At 29.0% G+C, this 27544-nt stretch overlaps 4 protein-coding genes across 7 annotated transcripts; all 4 read left to right on the top strand.

The window, feature by feature from the left end:
- The first annotated feature begins 56 nt into the window (after positions 1 to 56).
- On the top strand, positions 57 to 1654 carry LOC145202343 (uncharacterized). The gene is made up of 5 exons (XM_080075251.2): positions 57 to 223; positions 666 to 779; positions 911 to 1021; positions 1137 to 1215; positions 1406 to 1654. Exons 1-5 carry the CDS (start codon positions 131 to 133, stop codon positions 1489 to 1491), a joined length of 483 nt encoding a protein of 160 aa, XP_079931377.2. The 5' UTR covers positions 57 to 130; the 3' UTR covers positions 1492 to 1654.
- A 384-nt stretch (positions 1655 to 2038) lies between these two features.
- On the top strand, positions 2039 to 8201 carry LOC145180462 (ubiquitin carboxyl-terminal hydrolase 46-like). Of its 2 annotated transcripts, XM_080055358.2 has the most exons (11): positions 2039 to 2184; positions 2733 to 2810; positions 2914 to 3127; positions 3329 to 3409; positions 4057 to 4250; positions 4715 to 4791; positions 4902 to 4985; positions 5834 to 5966; positions 6339 to 6403; positions 6537 to 6615; positions 7109 to 8201. In XM_080055358.2, exons 1-11 carry the CDS (start codon positions 2182 to 2184, stop codon positions 7220 to 7222), a joined length of 1122 nt encoding a protein of 373 aa, XP_079911484.2. In that variant the 5' UTR covers positions 2039 to 2181; the 3' UTR covers positions 7223 to 8201. The 2 variants fall into 2 exon arrangements, 1 of the variants encoding a protein (XP_079911484.2); XR_016450682.1 differs by lacking the exon at positions 6339 to 6403 and having other exon boundaries at positions 2048 to 2184.
- A 1810-nt stretch (positions 8202 to 10011) lies between these two features.
- LOC145180461 (uncharacterized) lies at positions 10012 to 22498 on the top strand. Of its 3 annotated transcripts, XM_090081630.1 has the most exons (6): positions 10012 to 10099; positions 10261 to 10404; positions 12272 to 13926; positions 19218 to 19331; positions 20011 to 20481; positions 21901 to 22498. In XM_090081630.1, the coding sequence occupies exons 2-6, from the start codon at positions 10338 to 10340 to the stop codon at positions 22036 to 22038; spliced, it is 2445 nt and encodes an 814-aa protein (XP_089937756.1). In that variant the 5' UTR covers positions 10012 to 10099; positions 10261 to 10337; the 3' UTR covers positions 22039 to 22498. The 3 variants fall into 3 exon arrangements, with proteins under 3 accessions (XP_089937756.1, XP_089937755.1, XP_089937757.1); XM_090081629.1 differs by having other exon boundaries at positions 10012 to 10404; XM_090081631.1 differs by lacking the exons at positions 10012 to 10099; positions 10261 to 10404 and adding an exon at positions 12067 to 12125.
- A 795-nt stretch (positions 22499 to 23293) lies between these two features.
- On the top strand, positions 23294 to 26740 carry LOC145180463 (uncharacterized). The gene is made up of 6 exons (XM_080055359.2): positions 23294 to 24269; positions 24682 to 24785; positions 24889 to 24932; positions 25038 to 25125; positions 25299 to 25397; positions 25643 to 26740. The coding sequence occupies exons 1-6, from the start codon at positions 23785 to 23787 to the stop codon at positions 26110 to 26112; spliced, it is 1290 nt and encodes a 429-aa protein (XP_079911485.2). The 5' UTR covers positions 23294 to 23784; the 3' UTR covers positions 26113 to 26740.
- Positions 26741 to 27544: the final 804 nt, after the last annotated feature.

Below are 27544 nucleotides of genomic sequence, written 5' to 3'. Positions count from 1 at the left end.
AACTTACTTTATTGTTGGATTCTTTACTAATATTTTTCAAAATAGTTTGTATTGACAGTAATTGTATTTTTCTTAAAACTTTACTAAAGTGATTAAAATGTAAAAAGTAAATAAAAGTTTTATTATGTAGATGGCAATGTTAGGAGCAGCAATTAGCAAGTGCATATTCAGAAACGGAGCTCAGCCAAGTGCTATATTATTAAGGAGGCTATATCATAAGAACGTAAGCTTTCTAATAAGTCTTTATTGATTTTATAGCTTTGTAATAATTTTACCTATTTAAATGTGTACGTATTGCACAGCTTTAACCTGAGCTCTTGTTATGTTAAAACAATGTGCATGTGTAAGTTCTGTTGTAATGTAAAAAGAAATGTGCCAAATTCTTTTTCAATTGCTTTCTTGATGAATGGTAACTGCTGCTACAACAATCACTATCACATTGGTTGCCCATATAATAGTATTATTAGTGATCGTAATACTGTATAGATTACCAGCACAATTACTATTACTTAGTTTAGTGTTTTTTAAAAGATTATTACTTTGTTTCATAACAAGGATTTTAGTTAAGTAAAATGTTCTAAACCTTCTTTGCTTTTAAAAATCTTGTATATATAAAAATTATGTTGTTTGGAGTAAATTAAAGTTTTTCAAACATTTTATTTCAGGTAATTGATCATTATGAAAACCCACGAAATGTTGGCTCATTAAACAAGAATGATGCAGATGTTGGAACTGGTCTTGTTGGGGCTCCAGCTTGTGGAGATGTTATGAAGTTACAAGTATATTTATTACTGATAGAACATTTCATAAGTCCTTACTAATATTAATTGTAATTGATTATTTGGTTTTGATGATTTAGTATATTACTGATTCCAGAGTATTTAAAATAAATAATTACTCATCAATTTAGATTAAAGTTGACGAGTCTGGAAAGATCATTGATGCTCGGTTTAAAACATTTGGATGTGGATCAGCTATTGCATCAAGTTCATTAGCAACAGAATGGATTAAAGGAAAAAATGTAAGTTTTATATTCATTAAAATTTTAATATTCTATCTTGCTTAAATTGAATTTTTCTTCATAATGTTTTGATTAATCATATATTTTTTGAGGTACTGTGATATACTATTTTTAGATAAGTGATGCATCTAAGATTAAAAATACAGATATAGCAAAAGAACTCTCACTTCCTCCTGTGAAACTTCATTGTTCAAGTAAATAATGTTTTTTTTTTTATATACATTCTTGTATGATAAATAAAATGGAGTTAAAATCTATTTTTTCATTAAATATTACTGAATGATCTTGTAAATCTTATACTAGGGTATCCTTATTCATTATAAGATTCATATGCTGATAAAAAAAAGTTTACTTTAGATAATGTTTTTTTATTTATTATTGTAGTGTTAGCTGAAGATGCAATTCAAGCTGCATTGAGAGACTATCACTCAAAACGTAGCAAGCGTGAGGAAATCCCACCAAATCAGTGAAATTTTGATTTTCTTTAAGAGTTGTTTGGTCTAATAATGGATACCTCTTTTGACTTTTTGTAACATTAAAGCTATTTTAGTTATACAGAAGTGAATTTTTATCACAATTCTTATATGGTTCCCTGTAATTTTGGGAGTTCAGAAATAAAATTTCAAGTAGCAATTTGTCAATTTTCTTGAATGTTGTTAAATTACTTTGAAATTGACGTGTTTTTACCAAATAAGCTCTATAATGCAATTTAAACTAAATTGGAGGTCTTAAAACAGTTGTTAGTTATTGTTTTTTGTTGATTTTGCTGTTGTTTCCTGCATAAAGTAGCAATTGAAGTTTAAAGTTTGAAAAATTTTTCTGTTTTCTTTTTTTTCTTACTGCTTTATGCTCTTTGTATCATGGTTTTTAAATTATTTTGATAATTTCATTATGAAGGGATTTATAATATATAAATTTAAATATAAGATTTATAAACCAAAATATTATAAACCTAAGCTTTTTTTGAATTTCATTTTTTTTAATTTTTTATCTCTAGGTTAATTTCATTATTCATTTTTGAATTGTTGACATAGATTTACATTTCATAATTTTTTTACATATTTTAAAAGTGTTTTTTAAATTTCAATCATGATTTTAGATTGTAGATATGTTTTGAAATGATAAAAATATTAGATGCATGCAGTTCTTAAACTGGTACAATGGTATGTTCTTTTATTTTGATAAACTTAGAAATATTGATAATAATTAATTATTGTATTCTTATTGTTGTTGTTGTTGCTGTTATTGCTATTATCATTATTGTTGTTTTTATTGTTGTTATTGTTGTTGTTGTTAATATTATCATTATTATTATTACTACTACTACTACTACTACTACTACTACTACTACTACTACTACTACTACTACTACTACTACTACTACTACTACTACTACTACTACTACTACTACTTCTATTATTATTATTATTATTATTATTATTATTATTATTATTATTATTATTATTATTATTATTATTATTATTATTAATATTTTTATTATTATTATTATTAATACTATTATTATTATTATTATTATTATTATTATTATTATTATTATTATTATTATTATTATTATTATTATTATTGTTATTGTTATTATTATTATTTTTATTATTATTATTATTATTATTATTATTATTATTATTATTATTATTATTATTATCATTATTATTATCATTATTATATAATCTTTTACATTTTTTATATTTAGGGCGTTAATGCATCATCATTAGAAAAAGACATCGGTTCTGAATTTCCTATAAATGAGCATTTCTTCGGATTGGTTAATGTAAGTATTTAAATAAAAGTAAATTTTTAAAATAATTAATAAGACATGGCTTGGCAAATTTAAAATAGTGTTATTTTTTTTTGTTTGTTTGTTTTTTTTTCAGTTTGGAAACACCTGTTACTGCAACTCAGTTCTACAAGCATTGTATTTCTGCCAACCTTTCCGTGAAAAAGTTCTTTCTTACAAGCCACTAAATAAACGTAAAGAGAATCTTTTAACGTGCTTATCAGATCTCTTTAGTAACATAGCAACTCAAAAGAGAAAAACTGGGGTAATTGCTCCAAAACGGTTTGTGGCACGTCTCAGAAAGGAAAATGGTAAAAATTTTAAAAATAAATTCAGTTTGGATAGTATTTTTTAATTTGTGATTTAATTATTCCATCCTTAGTATTTTTCATGTATTATAAGATTATTCCTGTATAATATAATATTTTTCTTGTAATAAAATGCACTAAACATTAGTTTTTTTTATTCTTTTTATTGATTCTGTTTGTTTTTTTATAAACTTTTTTTTAAAGAGTTATTTGATAACTACATGCAGCAAGATGCCCATGAGTTCCTCAACTACTTACTCAATACCATAGCTGATCTTTTGCAAGGTTAATTTTTTTTGTTTAGAAAAAAATCTGCTTGTCTAAGATTATACAAATTTAAAAGTTTGATGTTGAAGTTGAACCTGTTAACTTTAATGTTGAAAACTGTTAAAACAAATCTTTGTAAAACAGTTCTCTTTGTTTATTCAAACCATATTAAAATTTTTAAAGCGAATTTTGTACTAAAGTTTGAAAGATAGTAAATATTGTAAGAAAAAAAAGAAGATAAGTATTTTTAAAAAAACTTTTTTTTTTGGGCAGTAAAATTTGAAAAAAAAAAAGTTTTTAAGAACTATTTTTAAACCAGCTTTTATTCCTGTGACACAAGAAACAATCTAGTTTTAAATTATTTTCTTGTTAAATTTTCATTATAGTTAAATGGCCTAGAACTAGTAAATTGTTGAATTTTTTAAAATGATGCTTTGCTGATGGACTGCCAAAATTGGATTTTTTGATTATTATTTTCATGTCAAATATTAGTTGAAGCCATTTTAAAATGTTTAAGGACTTTGTTTTTATTTAAATTGTTTTTACTTTTTTCATTAACTCCTCCTCCCCCCTCTCCCCTTACCCTATAAGTAGCATTAAATTTTAAAGGTAATCATGAGGATTATTTCACAAATATTTAATAAAACTCAAACTTTTTATATCAGGTGAAAAGCAAAAAGAGAAAGACAAAGACAAATTAGGAAGTCTAAGTAGTGTGAGCAGCAAAGCCAGTGGTAGTTCTGGCTATTCGACAGCCACAAGTCAATTTGCTTTCAAAGAACCTCCAGAGCCAACTTGGGTGCATGATCTATTTGAGGGAACACTAACTAATGAAACACGATGTCTTTGTTGTGAAACTGTAAGGGAACACTAATATAATAGATAAATTATTTCATAATAGCATTATGTTTAATATTAATAAAATTATAATATTAGAGTTATGTTTAGTATTAATATAACAATAATGATAATAGCAAATATGATAATAATTACATTATCTTTAACATTGATGTAATAATAACTATAGCATTATGTTTTGAGTATGGTAATTTATCAAATGATAAGTTGAAAAAAAATTATTCTTGTTCCTATTGAGCTTTTTCATTTTTCTTTAATATTTTTACATTAATATTTTTACATTTTTTCTCTAAGTTTTAATGTAAAGAGTAAAATAGTGTCCAAGCTAAAACTTTGTTAAATAAAAACATCTTTGTAGTTTGTCCTGAATTGATCCCATTCTCATCAGATTGTTATTTAAAAGACAGATGCCCAGAGAATAAATATTGTTTATCACAAATGTATTGGTTTATTCTTTTATCTTAGCTAAGTAGCAAGGATGAATCATTTTTGGATATATCAGTTGATGTTGAACAGAATACATCAATCAGTTATTGTCTTAAGTAATATTATTTCATTATAACCTTTATAACTTCTTGAAAGAGTTTTTAATGCTTTAAAAACCAACTTTTATGCAAAAAATCATGAATATGATTGTTAAATTTTCTTTTAGGAATTTTTCTTTCACTGAAACCTTGTGTAGTGAACAAAAATATTTTTGTGAAGTTTGTGGGAGCAAACAAGAAGCCCAGAAAAGGTTTTTAATCTTTGAAGACTCTATTAGTGTAACTTTTTGTAAATACTTGTAACTTTTTGTAAACACTTAACTTTTCTTTCTGTCTTTGATGTCAATCTTATCATCATGCTTTCAATTGTTGAGTTAGAAATGCTGAATATGTATATTGCTATTTTTTTTACTTACCTAGATGTTGTTGTCTTTGTGTAAATCAGCTTCTTATTTTTTTTACAATTGTGAAATATTCATATCTTGTAATTATTTTATGAGTGGATATTTCCATTAACAAAAATATTCTTTTTTCTCATATAGTTTCACTCATCTGCAAAATGTCATTTTTATTTAACAAAAATCTTTATATTAATACTTCAAGTTCCTGTAGCATTTTGCTGTGCTAAGAGTGAGAAAAAACTTAAAAATAAACAATTGTTATTGAATTCCACCTCTTTTCTAAGAAAGCAATATGCTTGAGTGTGCTAAAACGTTAATGGTTTAAAATTTATAACTCTCAATTAAAAAATCATACTTTAGGTTCCTTCTCTAATGTTATTTTCTAATATTTAATCTATTTTTACTATACTCTTGAAATAAATATTGTTATTATGCAATATAAAATTAAGCTTACTATGCAGTACAAAAGTAACTTTTGCCTCTGTTTTGGTATTTGTTAACAAATAACAAAATGACATTCTTGCCTAAAAGTGTCACATTGAATTTTATAACTAAGAGATACCAAATGTGGTTAGCCAAGAGACTTTCCTGTTACTCACTTATTTACTTTTGCCTTTTAGATGTTTTTTTTTTTTTTTTTTAAACTAAATATTAAAAAACTAAAAGATTGATTTAAAAAAAAGTGTTTTATTTTTTAGAATGATGGTAAAAAAGTTACCTCAAATACTTGCATTGCATTTAAAAAGATTTAAATACGTTGAGCAACAACAGAGATTCACAAAACTTTCACACAGAGTTACATTTCCACTTCAGCTTAGATTATTTAATACTGTAAGTACGTCAAAAACCTTATTTTTTGTATCAGGTACATATATTTAGATTTTTAACATATTTAGTTGAGGATCGAGATGATTCAATCAAGACAATAGCTTTTATGTGTAAAGTAAAAAATAATTGAATAAATCTTTAAAAAAGTTTAAAAGATGAAATAGAATGTTTTACCATACATGGTGGAAGAGAAACTAAACTAATCTAAGGTGCTTCTGTGTTTTAGTGCTTGTAAGAACTATCTTGTCTAGCAAACACCATTCTTGAGATGTCGTTTTATATTCCATCTAATGATTCATCTTTTATGGTCATCTTTTATGATTATCTATCATATTTTATGTGGAAATGTAGAAGCAGTATCTTTCCCATTTTTAGCTAGAGAATGCAACCCACCGTGATCGTTTGTATGATCTGTCAGCTGTTGTAGTTCATTGTGGCACGTACGCATCAATATACTTCTTGTTTTAGTTTTTCTGCTTAAAATGATTTGATATTTTTACATTAACAAAGAATGCTTCAAATTGTATGATTGAACTTAAAATTGTATTTCTAATCTTTTTTCGTTTCTTTTAGTGGACCTAACCGTGGTCATTATATAGCAATTGTTAAGAGTCATAACTTTTGGTTGCTCTTCGATGATGACATTGTGGAGGTAGGATGCTTTACATCGCAAACAGCAGTGTTTTTCTTGAGTAGAATTTATTTGAAGACCTCAGGGAGAAATTTGCCCAAAATCATATTTTTTTGGTTTTTTAGTTATTACTTCTTAATAGATTATCCAGCAAAGTTCTGACATTTTAAGAAAGCCCATGAGAAAACTTTAAATGAAATAGCCATAAACAATAGAAAAACAGACATAGTCCAAATTGATTGAAATCACAATAGTATTATTTTTGTAGTCTTCATTTATTTATTGACTAAATAGCAAAGAGTTCTAATCGAAATTTTGTTTTAATTTTTGAGTCCTAATAAAAAAATTAATATTTTGCATTTATTAATTAAATTTCTATATATTAGTTTCATATTTTTAGGAGTTCTTTTTATTCTACTGACGCTTATTATTTTTATTTTAATTATCTTCATTATTGTTATTATTATTATTATTGTTAATTATCTTCATTTTATTGTTATTATTATTTTTAAAGAAAATTGAAGCTCGTTCATTAGAAGATTTCTTCGGTTTGACAACTGACGTGCAAAAAAACTCAGAATGTGGATACATATTGTTTTATGAGTCACATAAGTTATCATTGAAGTAGGTGATGCACTTTGAGACGTCCTGGAAAATTTTGATTCAACATGCACATGGCATTACTTTTTCTGGTACGCGTTACGTTTACTCTTGCGATCAATTATTGCTCTACTCTGTGTCATCTTCGCGTCCATGGACAAACTTGAGACTTCCATGGACAAACTTGAAAGCGGATAATCATGATTTCATATAAAGATGTTACCAGATAAAAGAAAATGGTTATTTAAGTAATATCCGAATAATGCCTAAAAATATCAAACTTGATTTCTTCAAAGAGTTTTTTTGAACTTCACTTAAAAGTTCTTTAAATTTTTATACTGCTTATGACTTTTAGAAGTGGAGTTGAAAATATTTATGCAAAAACCCTAACGAGTGTTAACAAAATACGATTTAATATTTCGGTGCTGCTAAGAATGAAGTTGCTGAAATTTCATCTTTTAGCAAAATAGTCTTATAAAGATTTTTAAAAGTGCTGATTGTATTCAAAGGAAATTTTTAAAAACCTTTAATCGTTGTTAATATTTCATGTTTATGATTACATGACAGGTACTCAGGTACAACAGGTACAAATTTTTAGTTCCTCATAAATTAAAATGTAATAAAAAAAATTGCATTAATCATAAATTAACAGGAATTTTTTGTGTTGGATGGCATATTTGTTTTTGTTTATTTTTATTAATTCTGAAACTTTTAAATAGTCCTTTCAACATTTAACATTCGAATCGGATAAAATGTCTTATACATTGACTCATTATAAGTCAACCCAAGTTGCCTTATAATGAGTCAATATATAAGACTGTTTAGAAAATCGCTAGTTTTTGTTCATATTAAAAGTGAGCCAGTTTGTTCCACCAAGGTTCCGGTTAAGTGGATTATCTATTACACTTATCTTACGTTAACCCCAAATAAACTAATGACCAACAACTTTTTTTTAGATAAGTTTTATTGTCCCTTGTATTTGAATTTAATATATTAGTTATACTTAAGTTGTGTTTTTTTACATAAAAAACAAGTCCACTTTTGCGTTAACTATAGACAATATTTAGCGTCATCTGTCCATATCCATATTTTTAAGTGTTCTTCCAGCGTATTATTTGGCATGCAAAGGTTGTCTGTGGAATAAATTGAATATCGGGTGTTGTTCAGGATTTAAAGCACAAGATGACTTCGATCGTAGTCAAACAACCAAATGCTTCTTCACAAACTCAGTTAAAAAATACATGTAATAGTTCTTTCAGTAGCTATTCTAAATAAGACATTGTAGGGTAGGGCTTTATACACTACTGTCTAGTGTGTGTCAATATCATCACTTTTTATAGCTCGTCTAACAAAAAGAGATAGTGGTTTTTGTGGTTCGAAGCGTTTGGAATTTAAAGTCCTCTTTTCAACATTTGTGACAGAGGGATTGATGGTGGTAGAAAACGATTTGGTTTGACGGTAAAGTAGGGTCCTCCCGGTCGTTTACAGCATTTACGATTAAAAAAAAATACTGACTTATTTACATATGATGTGTATACCAGCTGATATTCTTGGTTTCTAACGACTCGGAGATGATTTCCGATTTTTCTGGGACTGTATATTATGCAACGGCAAGAAAATGAATATTGAAACATTTTGCTGGGTGAACACAGAAATCTAGTGAAACCAGATTTCTGTGTTCACCCAGCAAACATAAGTCTATCGTAACATCAGCCTTATTGAGATGGCTTCCATATTGATCTTGAGGGAAGATGAAGCCGGAACGCTCACGATTTAAAAGTGGCTTTTTTATTTCGATTAAATGCGCTCCAAAAGTTGCAGCTATAAATAGAGCATTAAGGTCATGCTGCAGGAAATGACTAACTGCTACCTCATTTACATTTTAAAATAAGACACTTAAGTACAAAAATATTTAAATCTGCTATACATTTACATTCAAAGATTTTTTTGTATAAACTTTTTTTAATATCGTGGCCTTCCTTAAAGTACTAGATTGGCTTTTACACTACTGCTCATTGAAACAATTCTTTATACAAAAGAATCTCTACCAGCGAATAGAACCAATATATTAATATCTGAGACAGAAACCATATGTCGAAATGATCTTTTCAGCCTTTTTTCTAATTACTTCAAATAGACTTGGTTTTACATTTAACTTGTGTTTTCTTTGCATATTCTTTTTGCTATTGCTCTACTTTATGAAGAAGTTCGTTTGCTGCTATAATTTTAAAAAAAGTGGTTTGGACCTGTAGAAAACAGAAAATCGAATATAATCAATGTTGGAAATATGGCCGTTTGAAGATTTACCTAATATCCAACTTTAAAATCATTTTAGATTTAACATAGATGAGATATGTTTAAAAAAATTTTTTTTTTTTTTTCAAAAAAATTATCATTTGCAGTTTAAATGGTTGCAACTTGGATTTTCTAAAACAAGATCTTTCTTTGAATCTCCTTAACTTCAGTTTGGAGCTTAGAATCATTATGGAACACGCTTTACTTCTTTAATAGATTATAGGATCAACTTGGAGGTGTTTATCTAACTGAGCTCTCTTTAGTTTTGTGATCTGACCAAGCTCTCTTCAGGAAAGAGCCCCTTCGAGCTCTTCCCCTGCCCGTTAGAGACTGTTATTTGTTTAGAAAATTTTTTTTACTAAATGTATTTTTTTGATAAACTTTTTTTTGATAGAAAAAGTCTGCCTGAAATTTAAAAACTACCCCCAGTCTACTTTTTCACCATTAGCGAATGCAAAGCCGTACAAAAGTAATGGGGACGAGTTTTCAAGCGAAACCCTTGTACTTAAAAAGTATTAATTTATCATTTCTGCAGGCATACTCCACTTAGGCTGTTTTAGCAACCAACAGTAGGGCGTAAACTTTGACTCCCTACGTTCACAAATTATTGGTTTGGCATTATCACATATTCACATCTAATTTAAAATTATAATCAACATAAAAGTGTTTAATTAATAAAGAGGAAAATTTAAATATAGCTAAGATTACGAATGCATTTTTAAAACGTAAATTCTAAAGATTGAAAGAAAAAAAATTGTCTTAATTACTTAGGTTGATATTCGGAAGCCGCTATAAAAATACCAAATTATTTTATGCTTTGCCAGCTTTATAAAAATTCAAAATAGAAAATGGCAGATGACGAGGAGGCGTCTACAATAGAATCTCTAAAACCCATAGAAAACTATGAAATCAGTGGTATGGCTTTTGATTTTTTTCAAATTATTTTACCTGACTAACTCATTAGCAGCAATTTTTTTAAAAAAGATATATTTCTTACATTTTATAATACTCTATCAGTCAACAGCATTTTTAAAGAACTCATCACAATAACAGAGATGATGGTGATGCATTTACATAATAGAAAATAGTTTTAAAAAATCAAACAGGTTTTAAAAAGTTGTGGAATCTGTTTGATTGTTGAGGGACTCTTTTATACTTGAAAATCTAGCATCAAGGGTTAAAAAGCCTTGCAAAAATATTCGAAAAGGTAGTAAAGTTAATGAGAAGGAATTAACTTTTAATTTTGATCACAAGTTAGATAAAATATGTTGTTTTTTTAAATTTAAAAATATGTGTCACCTCATTAGTTATTCCAAGTAAAATCATTGTTTATGTTTTGTTGTTTTTTTATATTGGAATACAAAAACACAAGCATCTTAAACAAAATATATTTGATCTATGTCTTTGATATATTTAATAGTTTTAATCATCTCAGTCATCATCATTATCATCATCATCATCATCATCATCATCATCATCATCATCATCATCATCATCATCATCATCATCATCATCATCATCATCACTTCATAAATTATTGCTGAAATTGCATTATACCAGAAGTCTGTAGGATAATCAAAATGTCAAACCAGAAACTCAACACTTTATTAATTAGTAACATTTAGTAGATTTCCAGTGTTTACAAATACTCTTATTAACTAAATTTATAATCTGTTAAATCTTTTTAAAAAAATTATTTTAACTTAAATTTTTTTTTGCTCCAAGATCAAGTTAATTATGTCATTCGCCGTTTTAGGAGCAATTTCGTTCTCTATAATAAATATTTTGATTAAAGATCTTCAAATAAAATATTTTAAAATGTCCTCATTGAGGTTCTAAGCAAAAATGGATTAAAAAGAACTATTTTTATATTTTCATGTCATAAGTTACAAGAGCTTTTTTATGTTACTGTAGTTTTGTTTGAGCATAGTGTATATTTTTGAGCATAGTGTATATTTTATGGTAAGCAGCTTTGAAATTTTTAAGGAGTATGTTTAATTTTTTTACATATTTTATTCACTGTGTAAAATCTCCCAGCTGTTTTAATTTACTATTCAATTTTTAAAAAAAACATTCCTATAAGTGAGTGCTTTGAACTTTGCTTAACTTGGCTGTTGCAATTGTACACCTGAGATTTTATAAATTTATTTATGCAGAATGCTGTATCAGCAAATTTAAAAAATTTATTAACTAAGTTGCTTTGAGGTTGAGTTTATGAATGATGAATAATTATGCTTTATTCAGCATTCATTGAACTCTTCAAATTTTCATTGATAAAAAAGAAACTTCAAATAAAAGCTTCTTTTTAGTGAAACTTACAGTAACATCTGTTTTTTTAAATATGTGTGAAATTTATTTAATACTTTTTTGAAAAATTGTTGAGGTTTTTAGAATTTATGAAAAATTATCTTTTTGTTTTTATACAACCCAGTATTTGTTTTTGATATCATTATTTACCATCTCTCTACTTCAATTTCATCTATAAATATTAATAAATGTTTTAGCAACAATGTCTTGATATAAATATTAAATTAATTATTGTCATGTCAAGTAAAATGCTAAAATTTTTTTCATGAAGTTATGTAAAGTTTTTACATAACTTCATGAAGAACACAAATTCATGAAAAAAAATTAAAGTAAAGTAAATTTTTGTCTTCATCAAGAATATAATTTTATGAAAAAAATTGAAATAAAGTAAATTTTCAAAAAGGTTGTATTTTATTTAGTTACTAAATTTAAATATTCTTGTTTTTAAAAGTTATTTATGCTTATTTTGCTTTAGAGAAAAAAGATCTCCCTGAGGTTAACATGGTTTTATGTGTTGAACAAGAAACAAACATTCAAAATCATTCAGTGGTGGGAAATCTTGTAGCTGATCCTAATGAAAAAATTATTCAAGTTACTATAGAAAGTCCAACTGTTGATATATTAAAGAATGAAGATGTGAATAAGAATCAAACAGTTAATACAAATGGGTTAGAAATTAATAATGACATTAAAAAACAAAAACAAAAACCAGCCTCTCCTTCTTTGCATAAAAAAGAAGAGTCACCACATATTTTAAGAAAAAGTCTTACTGCAGAAGAGCTAAAATCAAAAAAAAGACTTACTGATTCTAAGAGTAAAGAAGATGAGCGCAGAGCTGCTGTTTTAAAAAGAAAAAAGAAATTAGAAGATGAAGAAAATGCGAGGAAAGAGGCTATATATAAAAAACTGTCTGCAAATACTGCACCTGTAGATACTACTGCAATTCGAAAAAGGTATTCTTTATCTACTTCTAACCTATTACAACTGCGCAAAAATAAACCATTAGAAAAAGAAATAGATATTGGTGATAAAAAACCTGCTGAAAAACAGAAAATAAATCAAAGACCTCGATCATCAGCTTCTACTAGCAATCTTTTAAAGTCCAAAGATAAGATCACTCATTCTAAAGCAGCAGATAGTAAGCAGTCTACTATATCAAAAGAAAATCCAGTTAAGTCACCTACAACTCGCCATTCATTAAATCAAAGACCATCTACTGCTTTAGGTATATCTACTTCAGATAAAAAAAGAACACCTCAGTCAACACCTCTAAGCGAAAAAAAGGTGAAAAAAGTTTTAGATGTTGAAAGACCTTCAACAGCTCCAAAAGCATTAAAATCAAAATCTGAATCCTCTCCACCTAAAAAACCTGGTTCTGCTGTGAGATCCAAATCTGATAGCTATACTCCAAAACACAGCTCTACACCAAAAAAAGTATCATCACCTACTTTGAAAATAAAAAACGAAAATAAAGAATCTGGGGAGTGTGTTTTAGAACATTCAGTAGCAGATAGCGTTCCAGACCAAAAAAAAAATGCTGTAAAAGTATCAAAACCAGGGAAAAACACTTCAGTTTCTGGATCAAAGGCACCTAAGATGTCAGAAAAATCTATAGCTACTGTAGAGGCAAACCATGCTAAATCAAGTTTAGAGCAGGCTGCATCAAAGGGTAAATCTAAAACTAATGGTAACAAAAAAGCTGTAAAGGCTGATCTAGATGCTAAAAATAAAGCCAAGACTGAAGAAGAAGCAAAAAAAGCTCTTGCTGAACATCGTAAGAAAGCAAAAGAAGAAGCTGAAGCCAAAGCTAAAGCAGATAAGGAAAGAGATGAAGAAGAGTGTCGAAGGCGTGAAGAAGAAGAGAGGAAATTAGCTAAGCAATTAGAGGAAGAGGAAGCTCTTCAAAGTGCTCTGCTTGATGAGTTGAAACATGAAGAAGAAGAGAGGCGTCAAAAAATGATGGAAGAGAAAGAAAAGCGTGATCGAGATGAGAAGCAAAAGGCAGAGGAAGAGCAGAGGTTACGAGATGAGGAAATAGAGCGAAAGGCAAAGCTGGAGTTAGAAAAGCACCTAAAAGAGCAGGAAATTAAAGAACAAGAACTGGATGCAGAACGAATTGAAAGAAAAAAGGTATTTATTTTAGTTGTTTAAGTATTACTTGCATAAATTTTCTGCTGTCTGTTCCTTAATATGCTTTAAGATAAATGTAGGTAGGTTTATTTGTTTCATCAAGCTCCAGTGTGTTGAAACCTTTACTTTTTTATTAAATTTTAACTCCTGGTGACAAAATTTGATGCAAAATAAACACAAGCAGTAATAGTACGAAAAAAAGTTTAATGAACAAAATACTAATACAGAATAGTAAGCAATATATATATATTTTTTACTTTCAGGACTGAAATAATGATTTCTGTCCGTTACATTATACATCAACTTTTTTGTTTACATTCTTGCACATATTCTGTACAAGATTACACATCAATATCAATACATCATCAATATCTTTAAAGATTGACTAGAAATCCTTATTAAGTTGTAACTCTGGGACTTAAGCTTGATTATCAACTTTTGTAACAATGTTTTTCTCATTAAGGTAATTGATCACACTTCTGACATAGTGTGAGGATGCTAAGTCAGCCAAAATGCATAATTACCATCACTTTGATATTTTTTAGTAAAAGAAATTAATCTTTTAATGATTTGATCATTTTTATACACTTTTTTATTAATTGCCAGTCCTGTAAGAACAATAAATGGTTGAGAGATTCCACGAGGGGATCTACTAATCCACACAAGAACTTTTCAAATTCGCTTTTGCGCTTTCATTTTACAATTTTTTGGTGCCCTTTTCCATTCACCTGAGTAAAATCCCATATTAGAATTGTTTATGTTTAAATGTAAAGTATGACTCATCAATGATAAATTCACATTTTCTGACCATGCAGCAAACTCTTCCTCACTTCATTTGTAACTGCTCTGTTTATTAGTGTGATCAGGATTTTTTTTTTTTTTTAAATGATTGTTTTGTTTTTAATATTTTTAGGATGTATGAATGATCATACTTGAAATTGTTCACAATTTTTTTTGTTAAAGTTCCAGACCGGTTGTTCAAGAGACCTTTGATTATTCATGTTTCATTGTTCTTCATCTTTGTCACATGATGTTGGTATTATAGCATTTTGAAGCCCTTAATGTGTGAAAGTTAGCCATCGTCTGCTGCTTTCCTCCCTTATCAAATTTTCTCCTAGAAAATCATTAATATTGCCCTTGTGTCCCTCAGCCAGTTACCTTATAAATGCACGTCTACTCCTTCCAAGAAGACCCTTTGGAACATTATCCCAGAGTTTGCTTCTCCTTCAAGAAATAGACAAAAACTCCTTTTATTTGGGCAATTATTCCTAATGGTTGTTTCCAGGAGGACAAGCCTCATGTTGATCAGGTTTACTTTCCTATCAGATAAATAAACCTTAACTTCAGCAATAATAAAAAGTTGGTGGTGGAGCATTAATAAACTTTAACTTACAACTGTTGTAATTTGTATCCTAGCAATAATAACTTCTTTGTTAACTAAAAAAAAATCTCAGTGAGAGAAAACTAACACTTAAATAAGGTTTAAAAGATTTAACTACTCAAATATTGCGTCAAATTTTTGTCATCAGGGGCTATCAAATAAATTTTGTGTATGGTGTCAATTATAACAGTATTAATTGTTTATTGTATATATATATATATATATGGGATATGACAATTTTTAAAGACCCTATCCCCATGTTATTTTTTGTGGAGTTTTAATGCAAAGATCAAGAAAAATCCAATGACAAGTGTCAACATTAAAAAAATGTCACCCCCCTTATTCAAATTTATAAAAATATATACAATTATACATCGTACAAAATGGTTTTTTTTTTAATCAGAAATACAAACATACAGGTTTTAGTGTTCATTTGACAAAAGAAATTTAATGTTATATTTTTCAATGCTTTTGCACAATGGAAGTAAATCCTGCAAAACTTTAATTGCACGTTCAGCACAAATGTTTGACCTTTGAGTTGGGATTGGAGTCGGCTCAACCGACCAAAAAGTCCGTAAAGTCTTTATTGCCTTTGAGTGATCTTTGCAAACGGCTGCCAAATTATGGTAGTTATCCTGATTATAAACCTGACCAGAAAACCAGATGTCACTCCACGTGCCGCTAATAAAGTCACATGATGACTGACCTTCGGCTGACTGTCGAAATTCTGGAAGTAAGATATAAGCTAGCAAAGCATAGATTGCTCGGCTATTCCATCTTGCATTGCTTATATTTGGCAAAGTTCTGAAATTTACTTTAGGGAAGCATCCTGTTTTCTTAAACTCTCTGTAACAAGTGATCAAGTGATGAAGGAAAGCCATATCATCTCTCCAAACAATTTCTTCTTCCTTCAGAGCATCGCCAGAATTGTCAAAAGATGCTTTTAGTTGCTGGTACTCTTCTGTTATTCTGCTAATGAACCAATAATTGAGATTAGGCGAGGTTGTTGCTGCTTCAAAATAATCATTCATCACATGTTTTAGTAATGTATCAAGAACATGATGCTGGCATCCAATATAAAGAGGTTTGTCTAATCCAAGCTTAACAAAATGCTTCTGTAGTAGTGTGACTGCCCCAACAGATTTTCCTGTATTTGCAGAGGTTGTATCAGAAATTATTAACTTAATTGCAGGCCATAGCTTACATTCATCAAGCACAGTTTTTATTCCATTGAATATTGTTTCACCTTCTCTATCTTCATTTTTTAGAACTACAACCTGGTACTCTGTATTCTTTATGTGCTTCCCATCAAAGTGCAAGCTCCAGTTTTCGTTTCTTAGAGTTTCAGTAAAGTGTTCTTTTAATTTTTCTCCTGCTTTCATTGTAGCTTTGTAAACACCACTTTGACTTGGAGTTAGAATAGAAATTCCATCTTTTGCAAGAGTTTTGCAGACTGTGTGTGCCTTTATTGAACTCAGTTTTGCTATTGTCACCAAATTTATTGCATAATCAGTTTTTTGTCTTTTACATGTTGTTGGAGCCTCTGAATCTTGAGAACCACTGTCAGAATCTTGTTTTTCTTCTTCAGTACTAAAATGTTCTTCATCTTCACTGCTTAAATCATCCTTAGTATCTTGACTGACTCTTTGCTGTTCTTCATCTTCACTGCTGAAATCATCCTTAGTATCTTGACTGACTTTTTGCTTAATCAACTTTAGTTTTCTAGGATGAACTCCTTGTATATCTGCAATTGTGGTGCAGTAGCCAGCTCTACCATTTGTTGACATCTGAAGATTATAGAAGGCTTTATCTTCCTGGCACAACCGTTCTCCATTTTCATCAGTTACGTTGAACAAGTTGGTAAAGTCTTGCGTTCCTGGTTTTCTGCTGTCTTTTTCATACTTGTTTAGTACATTCTCAATTTTTCTTTCCACTGTAGATTTGCCTTTTTGAATTGGAAGATTTAGTTTCTTCCATAAGATTTTTACTTCTTTGACCACTATCACAACTCTCTCCTGTCTACTTTTCACATTTGCAGCCAAGCACTTAAATCTATCCAGGATATGCTGTTCTGTTGGCATTTTGTTCATTTGATCAAGACTGTCAACAATCTTTGCATACTTTCTTGAATTCTTGGCTGTTTCAAACCTCACCAAATTTGATTCCCATAGTTTCTTATTCAAATCTGAAGGAAAACTATTTTTAGACATCTTGACTATAGTCTTGTCGAATTATAATTTGAGTGGAAATTTAATTATCTACAAATAAACAAATCTTATGAGTTTAGGTTATCAAAAGAAGTTTACAAAATATCAAAAGTCAGGTGATGATAACAAATATAATATATAATATGAAAGATGTAATAAGAATGCATTTAGCAAAATCACACCAGCAATAAACTGAAGCTGTGATACCTTAAACTGTACTGTATCTAACAATAGATACACTATGAGTCATAAAAAAACATGCCACTGAACTTATTGCAATAACTTTGCTCATTGTGAACCGATTTTAAAAATTTATTCAGCGATTATTCACAACTAAATTATCTACTAAACGACATCAAAATGTAGTAGTACTAAACAACATCAAAATTACCACCAAAGTGCCATTGCTCACTATGCACGTGCACTCCAAACTTCAACAACACAAAATTGTCTCATTTCTTTACCAAAAAGTGAAATTGCTGAAATGCAAATGTTAAGCTAAAAACATCCAAAAGTTTAAATACTTTTAGTTGTTTACTAAAAATGGTGTCTTCTTCAAGTAGAGAACAAGAACAATACTTGACTTATATAAAATATTACTTTTTAAATTCTTTTTTATTGTCTCAACCTAGAATTTTTAAACTAATTTTAACTTCTATATAAGAAATCAGACAATTTTTCTGTTATTGAAGTTTGGAGTGTTCATGTACAGTCAGTTTTTAGAATTGGGTCGCCATCAGACGAATAATTTTCTGCAATTCAATTCTTAACAAAACCTGAAATTTTGTTAGGCATCAGACCAAATTTGACAAAGTTATGGTAGAAAGTTCAGTGGCATGTTTTTTTATGACTCATAGTGTAGATGGGAGAAAACAGTTTTCAGCTTAGGGGGGGGTGAACTTTTTTAAGATTTAACACTTTCAAATGGTATTTCCAGTTTTAAAATGTAATTTCTCCACTATATATATATATATATATATATATATATATATATATATATATATATATATATATATATATATATATATATATATATTAGAGGTATGACTAAAAATTTTTTTTGGCAATTTTTGGTTTCCCATGTTACTATGAGTGGAGAAATTACATTTTAAAACTGGAAATACCATTTGAAAGTGTTAAATCTTAAAAATGTTCACCCCCCCTAAGCTGAAAACTGTTTTCTCCCATCTACACTATGAGTCATAAAATATATATATGTGTGTGTGTGTGTGTGTGTGTGTGTGTGTGTGTGTGTGTGTGTGTGTGTGTGTGTGTGTGTGTGTGTGTGTGTGTGTGTGTGTGTGTGTGTGTGTGTGTGTGTGTGTGTGTGTGTGTGTGTGTGTGTGTGTGTGTGTGTGTGTGTGTGTGTGTGTGTGTGTGTGTGTGTGTGTGTGTGTGTGTGTGTGTGTGTGTGTGTGTGTGTGTGTGTGTGTGTGTGTGTGTGTGTGTGTGTGTGTGTGTGTGTGTGTGTGTGTGTGTGTGTGTGTGTGTGTGTGTGTGTGTGTGTGTGTGTGTGTGTGTGTGTGTGTGTGTGTGTGTGTGTGTGTGTGTGTGTGTGTGTGTGTGTGTGTGTGTGTGTGTGTGTGTGTGTGTGTGTGTGTGTGTGTTTATATGTTTGTGTGTTGTAGAACTAAATAAAGATATTTTTGGAAATAAATAGTTTCTTTAGAAAAGTATTTTAAGAAAGATCTTTTTAAATCTAGAGGGTAGAAATGATAATGGCAAGAGTATCTGCAAAACGTACAGACCAACCTACAGATTCACCTGGCCCTACGCAAAATATAATTCCTTCTGAAGAAAATACTTCTCCAATCGAGGTAAAGTTTTATAGATTATGCATGCATGATTATACATAATACATACATACATACATACATACATACATACATACATACATACATACATACATACATACATACATACATACATACATACATACATACATACATACATACATACATACATGCATACATGCATACATACATACATGCATACATGAAAGTATGGAAAGTAATGTACATGTATGTATGTATGTATGTATGTATGTATGTATGTATGTATGTATGTATGTATGTATGTATGTATGTATGTATGTATGCATGTATGCATGTATGCATGTATGCATGTATGCATGTATGCATGTATGCATGTATGCATGTATGCATGTATGCATGTATGCATGTATGCATGTATGCATGTATGCATGTATTTATATATGTATGTCTTCATGTGTGTGTGTGTGAGTGCATGTATATATGCATACATTTATGCATGTTTGATAAATTTTTCTTTTAATTATAGTTGTTGTTTTTAAGGAGAAAATTTTTAGAAAATAGATTTTTCAAATAAAGTATATAATTTTCTTTTTTGCAATTTATTATCTGTGTATTTATTGTGCATATATATATATATATATATATATATATATATATATATATATATATATATACTTATTTATTTATTTATTTATTTATTTATTTATTTATTTATTTATAGGTTGATTCAGAGAATATGCCGACTCGTTTAAAAGTTGATAGAGTGCTCCAACGTCTTAATCTTTCCACTGACAACTTTCTTAATACTTCAAAAAATGGGTTTAATATTTCTGATTCTAATTCTTCAAAACAACCCAATGACCAGCAACAAAGTCTCATTGGCAGTGTTACAGATAAATTAGAGGCAGCTTTAACCAATACTGATGAAAATGGAAAATCTGATTCTGATTCATTAAGTATTTTTCAAGAACCTGTTAAAAGTGATGCAGTACATGAGGTTGAATCTGTTAATACAGCTCATCATCTGTTATTAAACAATGCAAAAACTGATGTTTCAAATAACGGAAATAATGAAAATTCTCTGAGTATTATAGTTGATTCTGTAAAATCTAGTGAAGAAAAAGAAATACCTTTTGACATTGTCATGTCAAGCAATAATAATACAGTTGTTATACAAAATGGAGATGCACATGTAAGTTTTTATGTCTTATTACCTGTTGTGAGTTTTTAATATCTTCAGTTGACTTCTACTTCATACCTTTAGTTAAAGCATGGTCAAGAAAAAAATCTGGCCGTTTTTGATAGCAAAATTAAATATGAAAACTAAAGCTTTTTTTACTTTACAGTATTATTTTATTACAGTACATTATTTCAAGATATACATAGTCATTTAAATGTTAAGATATTCTTGCTCTCAAAAAAATGCTCGAATTTTTCGCCATTAACTTTTACATAGCTTCTTTTTTGACTTGTGTTCCTACTCTATTCCAATTATCTTGCATTTCTGTGTGATTATAAACAATTTTTTTTGGACCAAATTGTGAATTTAGTGGATTCATGTGTTTGGGAACTTATACGACGCCATTTTTATTATACAATTGTCATTGTAGAGAACTAGGTAAATCAGGCTAAAATATAGTAGGACCTCTATGCTGTTTAATAAAAGGCAGCAAACGCTTCTCAAGACACTCTTTGATATATATTTACTGTCCATTATTGACTTTGCTACGAAAACTTTATTCTTTTGTCTGCAGCTACAAAAAAGATACCATATCATCATCTTCTTACTAAATTTATCCACTGAAATGTACTAAAACTTTGGCGTAATTCTTCCACGATTAATTGCCGAGTAAAATTTTTGACCGGGCAATTGATTCAAATCACATTCTATGTAGGTTTCGTCATCCATAATTATGCTGCCGCCATGTTTTGTAAGAATTTTGTCATACAATAATCTTGTACATTTTCCACTTGAATACTCTGATAGTCCCGGATTTTTTTCAATTGAAGTCTTAATTTTTTTTCACTAATTTTTTATCAACAAAACCACTCTTTCGTCCAGTACCTTAGAACATCAGGAATTGTACTTCGCGGAACTTTCAATTGTTTTGCAATAACTCTTGCAGAAGCTTGCCGATTTTCAAGATATTTGTGCGAAATTTTTTTTCTCAAAAATTCTTTTGTTGACATTTTGTCACTAATTGAACGCAAGTAAAGTTCATCAATCTATTTAAAATGTGCTTTGGCCGTTATTTAAATATTAAAAAGCAGTTAAATAGTTAATTTTTCATATTTAGTTTTGCTATGAAAAGTGGCCGGATTTTTTCTGGAAATTGTTTTAAGTTCTACTTCATAACTTAAGTTGAATTCTTCATAACTTCAGTTCAGTTTCTATCTTCAGTTTTAATCCACTTATTTGGAAAGTAGATCGTCGCATCACTAATGATAGTCAGTTAAATTAATTATCTAAGGATTGTGGATACTATTTACAAAATAATAATAATACTATTTACAAGATTTTGTTGATTATAGTTTAGAATGAGTTAATTTTTATTAATTTTAAATTTTTTTAAAAAAACGTCTTTTTAAGATTAAAAAACTATTTGTTTAGAAAGACATTTCTGAACATTGGAGTGACCTAGAAAATCATATGAAAGAAATGCAAATTGACTCGATAACCTCCAATGTGGAAGAGAAGAAACTTTGGAAGGTTGTAGAAGGCTCGGTGGATATTTCCGAGTGCTTTTAACGAATCATTTTCTATTAAAATATAAAAAGAAACGCATTCAAGCTCAATATTTTTCACAATGAAAAGTTTTATCGGTTTTCTAATATATCGTTAAAATTTCGAAAGTTTTCCAGCTTAACTAGTGGTTTTGTTCTCTTAAGTAGTGAAAGAATGTCTATCAAGCTTTATAATTGATTTGCGAAACGATATCTAAAATGGCAACTTTTAGGTTGTAAAAAAAATTAAATTTTTTATGTTTTCATATAAGAAATATCAACTTTTTTATTTTTTATTTTTTTTTTTTTTAAGTCTGAAGAAGGCCACTAAACAAAAAAATTTTAAGATTTTTATCTGTTTATTCCTCAAACAAAAAAATACCTTTTAAAATGTGCATATGTTATGTTATATAAACAGGTGAAAAACGTTTTGTTTTTGATTTTGTATATTTATAGTGTGGAAGGCTTACTGGTGCACTTATTTTAAGTTTTTACTCTAAAAATTTCTCGAAACGATTTGAAATTTTGTTTTATCCAGTTGAACCAACCAATGCATGTTTTTTCGCTTTCAAAAAGAATGTATAGTTTTTTAAATGCTTCAGTTTCATTTTTTATACTCTCCTTTTTGTGTCTTATAAATATCTGTAACTGCTTCATGCGAGTTGTTTGTATTATAATTTCATCTTGAAAAAAACGTTTAATTTCTTTCGGCTCACATCATCCTTTATATAAGTGCAAATAATAGAGTCAATACGTAAAAATGATTATTAAATTAAGTCGAGTAACCTCTTTTTTAATGTAAAATTAAGTTAACAGCTGGAGGTGTTTAATTGAATTAATGATTGCAAAAAAAGAAATTTTTTAATTAAAATATTTAAGTTTTGATAACCAACGGCTACTATTTTATTTCCCTGGCAAATTACTTACGATTGTATCTGCCAATTCACTATAAAAGGTTTTTAGTTAGAGCGTGTGACTGAGCATGCGCGACTTTCATTTTTTTGAGAGAGCAAATGAAGACCCAAAGTTGTAAAATTTTATTCCACCTAATTTTAAGCAAAATAAAAATTTATTCTTTCAAAAGTGTTAAGAAAATAAGAAACTTGCATCGTGTGAAAATTCCTCTATTAATTCAACAGCTCACAAAAACACCTGGTTTACCTCTTTTTAAGCTAAAGATACAATGCTCTATTATCATTAGAAATAGACCTTAATTTTGAGATTCGATTAAAATCTGTCGCATTTTCGTAATTCGTAAAAAAAAAAAAAGAATATGAAAGTTATTCTTCTGTTAAGAAAATATATGATATACAAGATTTCATATTTTCTAAGAAATTCAGGGTTTGATTTAGTATATAAAGACCTTTCTAGTGCATTAATTGTATTATGAAGTTGATCAGCTTCATTATAAGATTGCGCATTTAAAAGGATTTTTGTGTGAATGACTTTCAAATTATTCCCAAAATATCTATATTAATGACAAACGCAAATCTCAATGTGATGAGCGTTTGAGAGTAAGAATGAATGGGATTAATTTGACCGATGAATGTTACACTTGTGTGACTATTTTATTAGGGTAATCGAAATGGCGTATAGTGTTGTTTAATCTTCGATAAAACTGTAGCTTACTGAACTTTTTATTTTTACTTTTATGTGGATTTATCAGTTATCAGTATAATTATTATAAAGATTTGAAAGACTCATTAGACCGGAATAATTGGTTCAATGGAAAATAAGTTGGTCTTTTCATAAATTATCTACTATAATAAATATGGTTTTGACAACAACAGACTCATCGAAATATAAAAATGGCGTGCAAAATGGTTTGTCACCACGAGAGCTCCACGTGCACTATGCAACAGTTAGTGAAAATGCTGTCCAAGAAACCTCTAGCGCCCAAATAATTTACGTATATTGCTCGCCGCGTCTCAAGCATACGTTGGGTTTGCTTTGGAAGTTAATTTTGTTAACTTACGTTGTGACTATTCCTCTTTTTATCTATTTTCTGCAAAAGGAGAGTGAAGAAAACACAGGCAAATTGAACAGGTTGGAGGCTCACTACGCGAAACATATAAAACACTCCGAAGAAGAAAGTGCCAAAAGAGTGCGCAGAGATTTGGCCAGCAACAGCTCCTTAGAAATAAGCTTGAAAACGTTTGCAGAAACTTATAAAACAAAACCCATTCAGGACGTGGAGAAAATTATTAACGAGCAAGTTATGGGATTTCATAAAAAGCTAGAAGTGTATACGATAAGGTATGATTCTCTCTAAAAAGCTAGAAGTGTATACGATAAGGTACGATTCTCTCTAAAAAGCTAGAAGTGTATACGATAAGGTACGATTCTCTCTAAAAAGCTAGAAGTATATACGATAAGGTATGATTCTCTCTAAAAATTCATGAGAATCTTTCATAAAGAATTTTAAATCGGTTTTTAAAAAATTCTTCTTCAAAGATTATCATGGAACTCAATCCATCAGGTGTAGTATTGATGCATCAGTTAGGTTTTGGACTACTCCCCTCCGCCTCTAAATGATGACCAAAAGGTTTTGAGAATTTGCGTCGACTTTTATTTACTTATATTTATTTATTTTTATCAAATAAAAAAGTTTATTATTAACAAGAAAGATATTGTTCTTTAAAGCAATTATAGCAATATTTTTCTTTAGAATGAAAAGTCTTAAAGCCGCCGAAGATTGGGTTAATAAAATATATCGAATGCACGCAAATGAAACGTATTTAGCTTGCAATTGTCAAGAAAATAAATTAGTCGGTATAGCAATCCATATAATTTTTTATTTTTATCATTAGTATTTTTTTTTTCTCACAATAAAGTGCTCCAAGCATAACATTGGTTAGTTGATTTTTTTTCACAGAAAACTGCGACAACAGATTTGAAGCTGGAAAAAGTGACACAACGGTAATAAAAAAGAGTTTTTATGGTAAAACAAAAAAAACAAACATGAAAATAATAGAAGTGTAAATAATGTAAAAAAAAAAGTTAAGTATTAAGAAAACTTTATAGGATAACAGTCAAAGAGGGGTAAGAGGACCAAGAGGACCAAGAGGTGAGCAGGGAGAAAAAGGTGATACAGGCCCCCCTGGAACACCTGGTAAATTATTTTTCATCACATTAAAAGAATGTTACGCCAATTTTCTTAACCTCTTCTTTTTTCTTTCTCTAGGAGAAATATTTCTTCGTAATTGCAGAAATGCTCTTTATTATTGCAGGTATTTTTTTTTTTTTTTTTACTTTCCTTCAAAAAAATCTTTTCTCTCTGTGTAGGTTATAGCATCGGTTGTACGCCAACAAAAAATAGCTCTGTAACATACATCAGATGGGGAAGCGAAGAATGCCACAAAAATACGAGATTACTTTACAATGGTAATATCTCCTTTTCAAGTATTATTATCTCTCTTTCATGTATTGTTATCTCCCTTTTACGTATTATTGACTTTTTAAGATAAACATAATAATCTAATATACGCTTACCTTCTTTAATCATCAAAATATAAGTAAATTAGCATCAAATCATTTGTAAAGACAAATATGCTAGAACTATCTGCTTCCTTTAACAAAGGCTTATTAAAAAGTTTACAAAAAAAAAAAAAAGCTTTCTTTAATTTTAGGTTATACAAGTGGAGCTTCATCTGGAGATAAAGGGTCAGGATCAAATTATTTGTGTCTTCCAAAAAAACCGTCATATTCTAATTTATACGAAGAAGAAAATGGAAAGTTTAATGAAAATTATGCACAAATAACCGGCGTCGTTCATAGTCAAAGCTACTCGTCTAATAGTAAATTAGTATATTGCTCTGTTTGCGAAAGTACTAGCAAAACGAATGTTATTATGATACCGGCTGAAAGAATATGCCCGATAGGTTGGTTTACAGAGTACAGCGGTGTTTTAAAAACTCAAACACATGCAAGACGAACTGAATATATTTGTGTCGACGGAGAAACAGGGAGATTTACAAGTAATTTAGAGAGTTCAGGTCGCTTAGATCCCGTAGTTGTGTCAAGTTGTTCTTTATTGGGTTGTGGAGAAGAAGGTTACCGTCTTAATGTACCTCTTTCGTGCGTAGTCTGTACAAAATGATGTTCTTCATCTCTACTCTTTAAAGTAACTTAGTAAAGTTGCTTAGTAAATATATGCTAATTATTTAAACGAATTTAATATAGTAATCGTATTTTCAGCGTATTGTCAAATGAAAAAACTCATGCAAGATAAACAAATGCTTGTTATAATCGCTTATAAAAGTCTATAGTTAAGTTAAATACAATTAAATATAATTGTATATAGTTGAAATATTTCTATCAAAGGCTTAAAATCTGTTTTATTATTAAAAGTTTAATGGATAAGTTATTCATTTAATTATTGCGTCAATATCAAATTAATAAAGTTTTTTTTTATGCTTCACTTTAACGAGTCTTTCCATCATCATCATCATCATCATCATCATCATCATCATCATCATCATCATCATCATCATCATCATCATCATCATCATCATCATCATCATCATCATCATCATCATCATCATCATCATCATCATCATCATCATCATCATCATCAAAAAAAAAAAAAAAAACTATGCCGTATCAGAAATAACCGAAATTTTCGTTAAAATTTATGAGCACTCATGAGAAGGCTTTTTTATTCGTTATTACTTTATAACGTTAATGTAAACTGTGCTCTGGCTAATAATTTTTTTTTTTAATTTGTAGCTTCAGCTCCCTTTTTTTTAAGAAATTTACTTAACTTGTGTTGGAAAATTGTTGTCAAATAAAAATATTACATTCCAAAGAAATAAAGACATCTTTAGGATAAGCTTCGTCAACTGGAATATACCTATCCCTTTTTCTATAACAAAAAAATGTGAAACCTCGATTATACAAGATTTACCTTTTGGCTTTCCGTTCTGCTACGCAAGAGCTTAATAAGCCAGTGCACCTTATATTTTTATCATTATTTTTTAAACTGATTAAATGTTAATTTTGATTTTTATAGCGTCATATTAGATAACATTTTCTAAAGAACGCATACTAACGATTACCCAGCCCTCCATAAATGTCTTTTATTTAGAATGAGTTGATGGAGCGGTAATAAACTGAATAGTTTTAAACCTTTTAGAGTCGTATGGTTCTATCTCCAAATAAGAATTACTAGTAAATTGTCTAGGATTTCTGTTCCTATTCAATTTTAGGATGTTGTGTTTTTGTTCATTTTCATAGGACACGATGTAAAAGACTTACAAACTTTCAAAGCTGTTTTTCTTCAAATTGCTAAAAGTGAAAATTAAACTCTAAGACATGTACCAGAAAAAATCTGCGCGGACATTATAAAGGATATTTATCTAACTATTGTATTTCGATATTGAATGTTATGTATATTTTGAAAGTACTTATATTAATATTTTTAAATTTCACTTAAGAAAGTTTGTGAAGTTTTGTACGTGAGAACGCACGCACTTTGCGTTTTACACTCGACATCAGCTTTTGCACAGCCTTCGGCTGGACTTTCTTGGTAG

The sequence above is a fragment of the Hydra viridissima genome, unplaced genomic scaffold (genome assembly GCF_058129835.1).
Source record: "Hydra viridissima isolate aposymbiotic clone 2 unplaced genomic scaffold, HvirCarnegie_v1 scaffold_3, whole genome shotgun sequence".
In the NCBI taxonomy this organism is placed as follows: Eukaryota; Metazoa; Cnidaria; class Hydrozoa; order Anthoathecata; family Hydridae; genus Hydra; species Hydra viridissima.
This window is presented reverse-complemented; position numbering and strand designations above follow the sequence as displayed.

Bases quoted from the DNA above. Each gene is read 5' to 3' on its own strand.
- LOC145202343 (XM_080075251.2), top strand. From the start codon at position 131: ATGGCAATGTTAGGAGCAGCAATTAGCAAGTGCATATTCAGAAACGGA. The intron at 224-665 runs GTAAGCTTTCTA...ATTTTATTTCAG, and splicing joins GGAGGCTATATCATAAGAAC to GTAATTGATCATTATGAAAA. The intron at 1,216-1,405 runs GTAAATAATGTT...TTATTATTGTAG, and splicing joins TGTGAAACTTCATTGTTCAA to TGTTAGCTGAAGATGCAATT.
- LOC145180463 (XM_080055359.2), top strand. From the start codon at position 23,785: ATGGTTTTGACAACAACAGACTCATCGAAATATAAAAATGGCGTGCAA. The intron at 24,786-24,888 runs GTATAGCAATCC...TTTTTTTCACAG, and splicing joins TCAAGAAAATAAATTAGTCG to AAAACTGCGACAACAGATTT. The intron at 25,126-25,298 runs GTAAATTATTTT...CTCTCTGTGTAG, and splicing joins AGGCCCCCCTGGAACACCTG to GTTATAGCATCGGTTGTACG.
- LOC145180462 (XM_080055358.2), top strand. The intron at 5,967-6,338 runs GTAAGTACGTCA...TCCCATTTTTAG, and splicing joins AGCTTAGATTATTTAATACT to CTAGAGAATGCAACCCACCG. The intron at 6,404-6,536 runs GTACGCATCAAT...CGTTTCTTTTAG, and splicing joins GTTGTAGTTCATTGTGGCAC to TGGACCTAACCGTGGTCATT.
- LOC145180461 (XM_090081630.1), top strand. From the start codon at position 10,338: ATGGCAGATGACGAGGAGGCGTCTACAATAGAATCTCTAAAACCCATA. The intron at 19,332-20,010 runs GTAAAGTTTTAT...ATTTATTTATAG, and splicing joins AAAATACTTCTCCAATCGAG to GTTGATTCAGAGAATATGCC. The intron at 20,482-21,900 runs GTAAGTTTTTAT...CTATTTGTTTAG, and splicing joins TACAAAATGGAGATGCACAT to AAAGACATTTCTGAACATTG.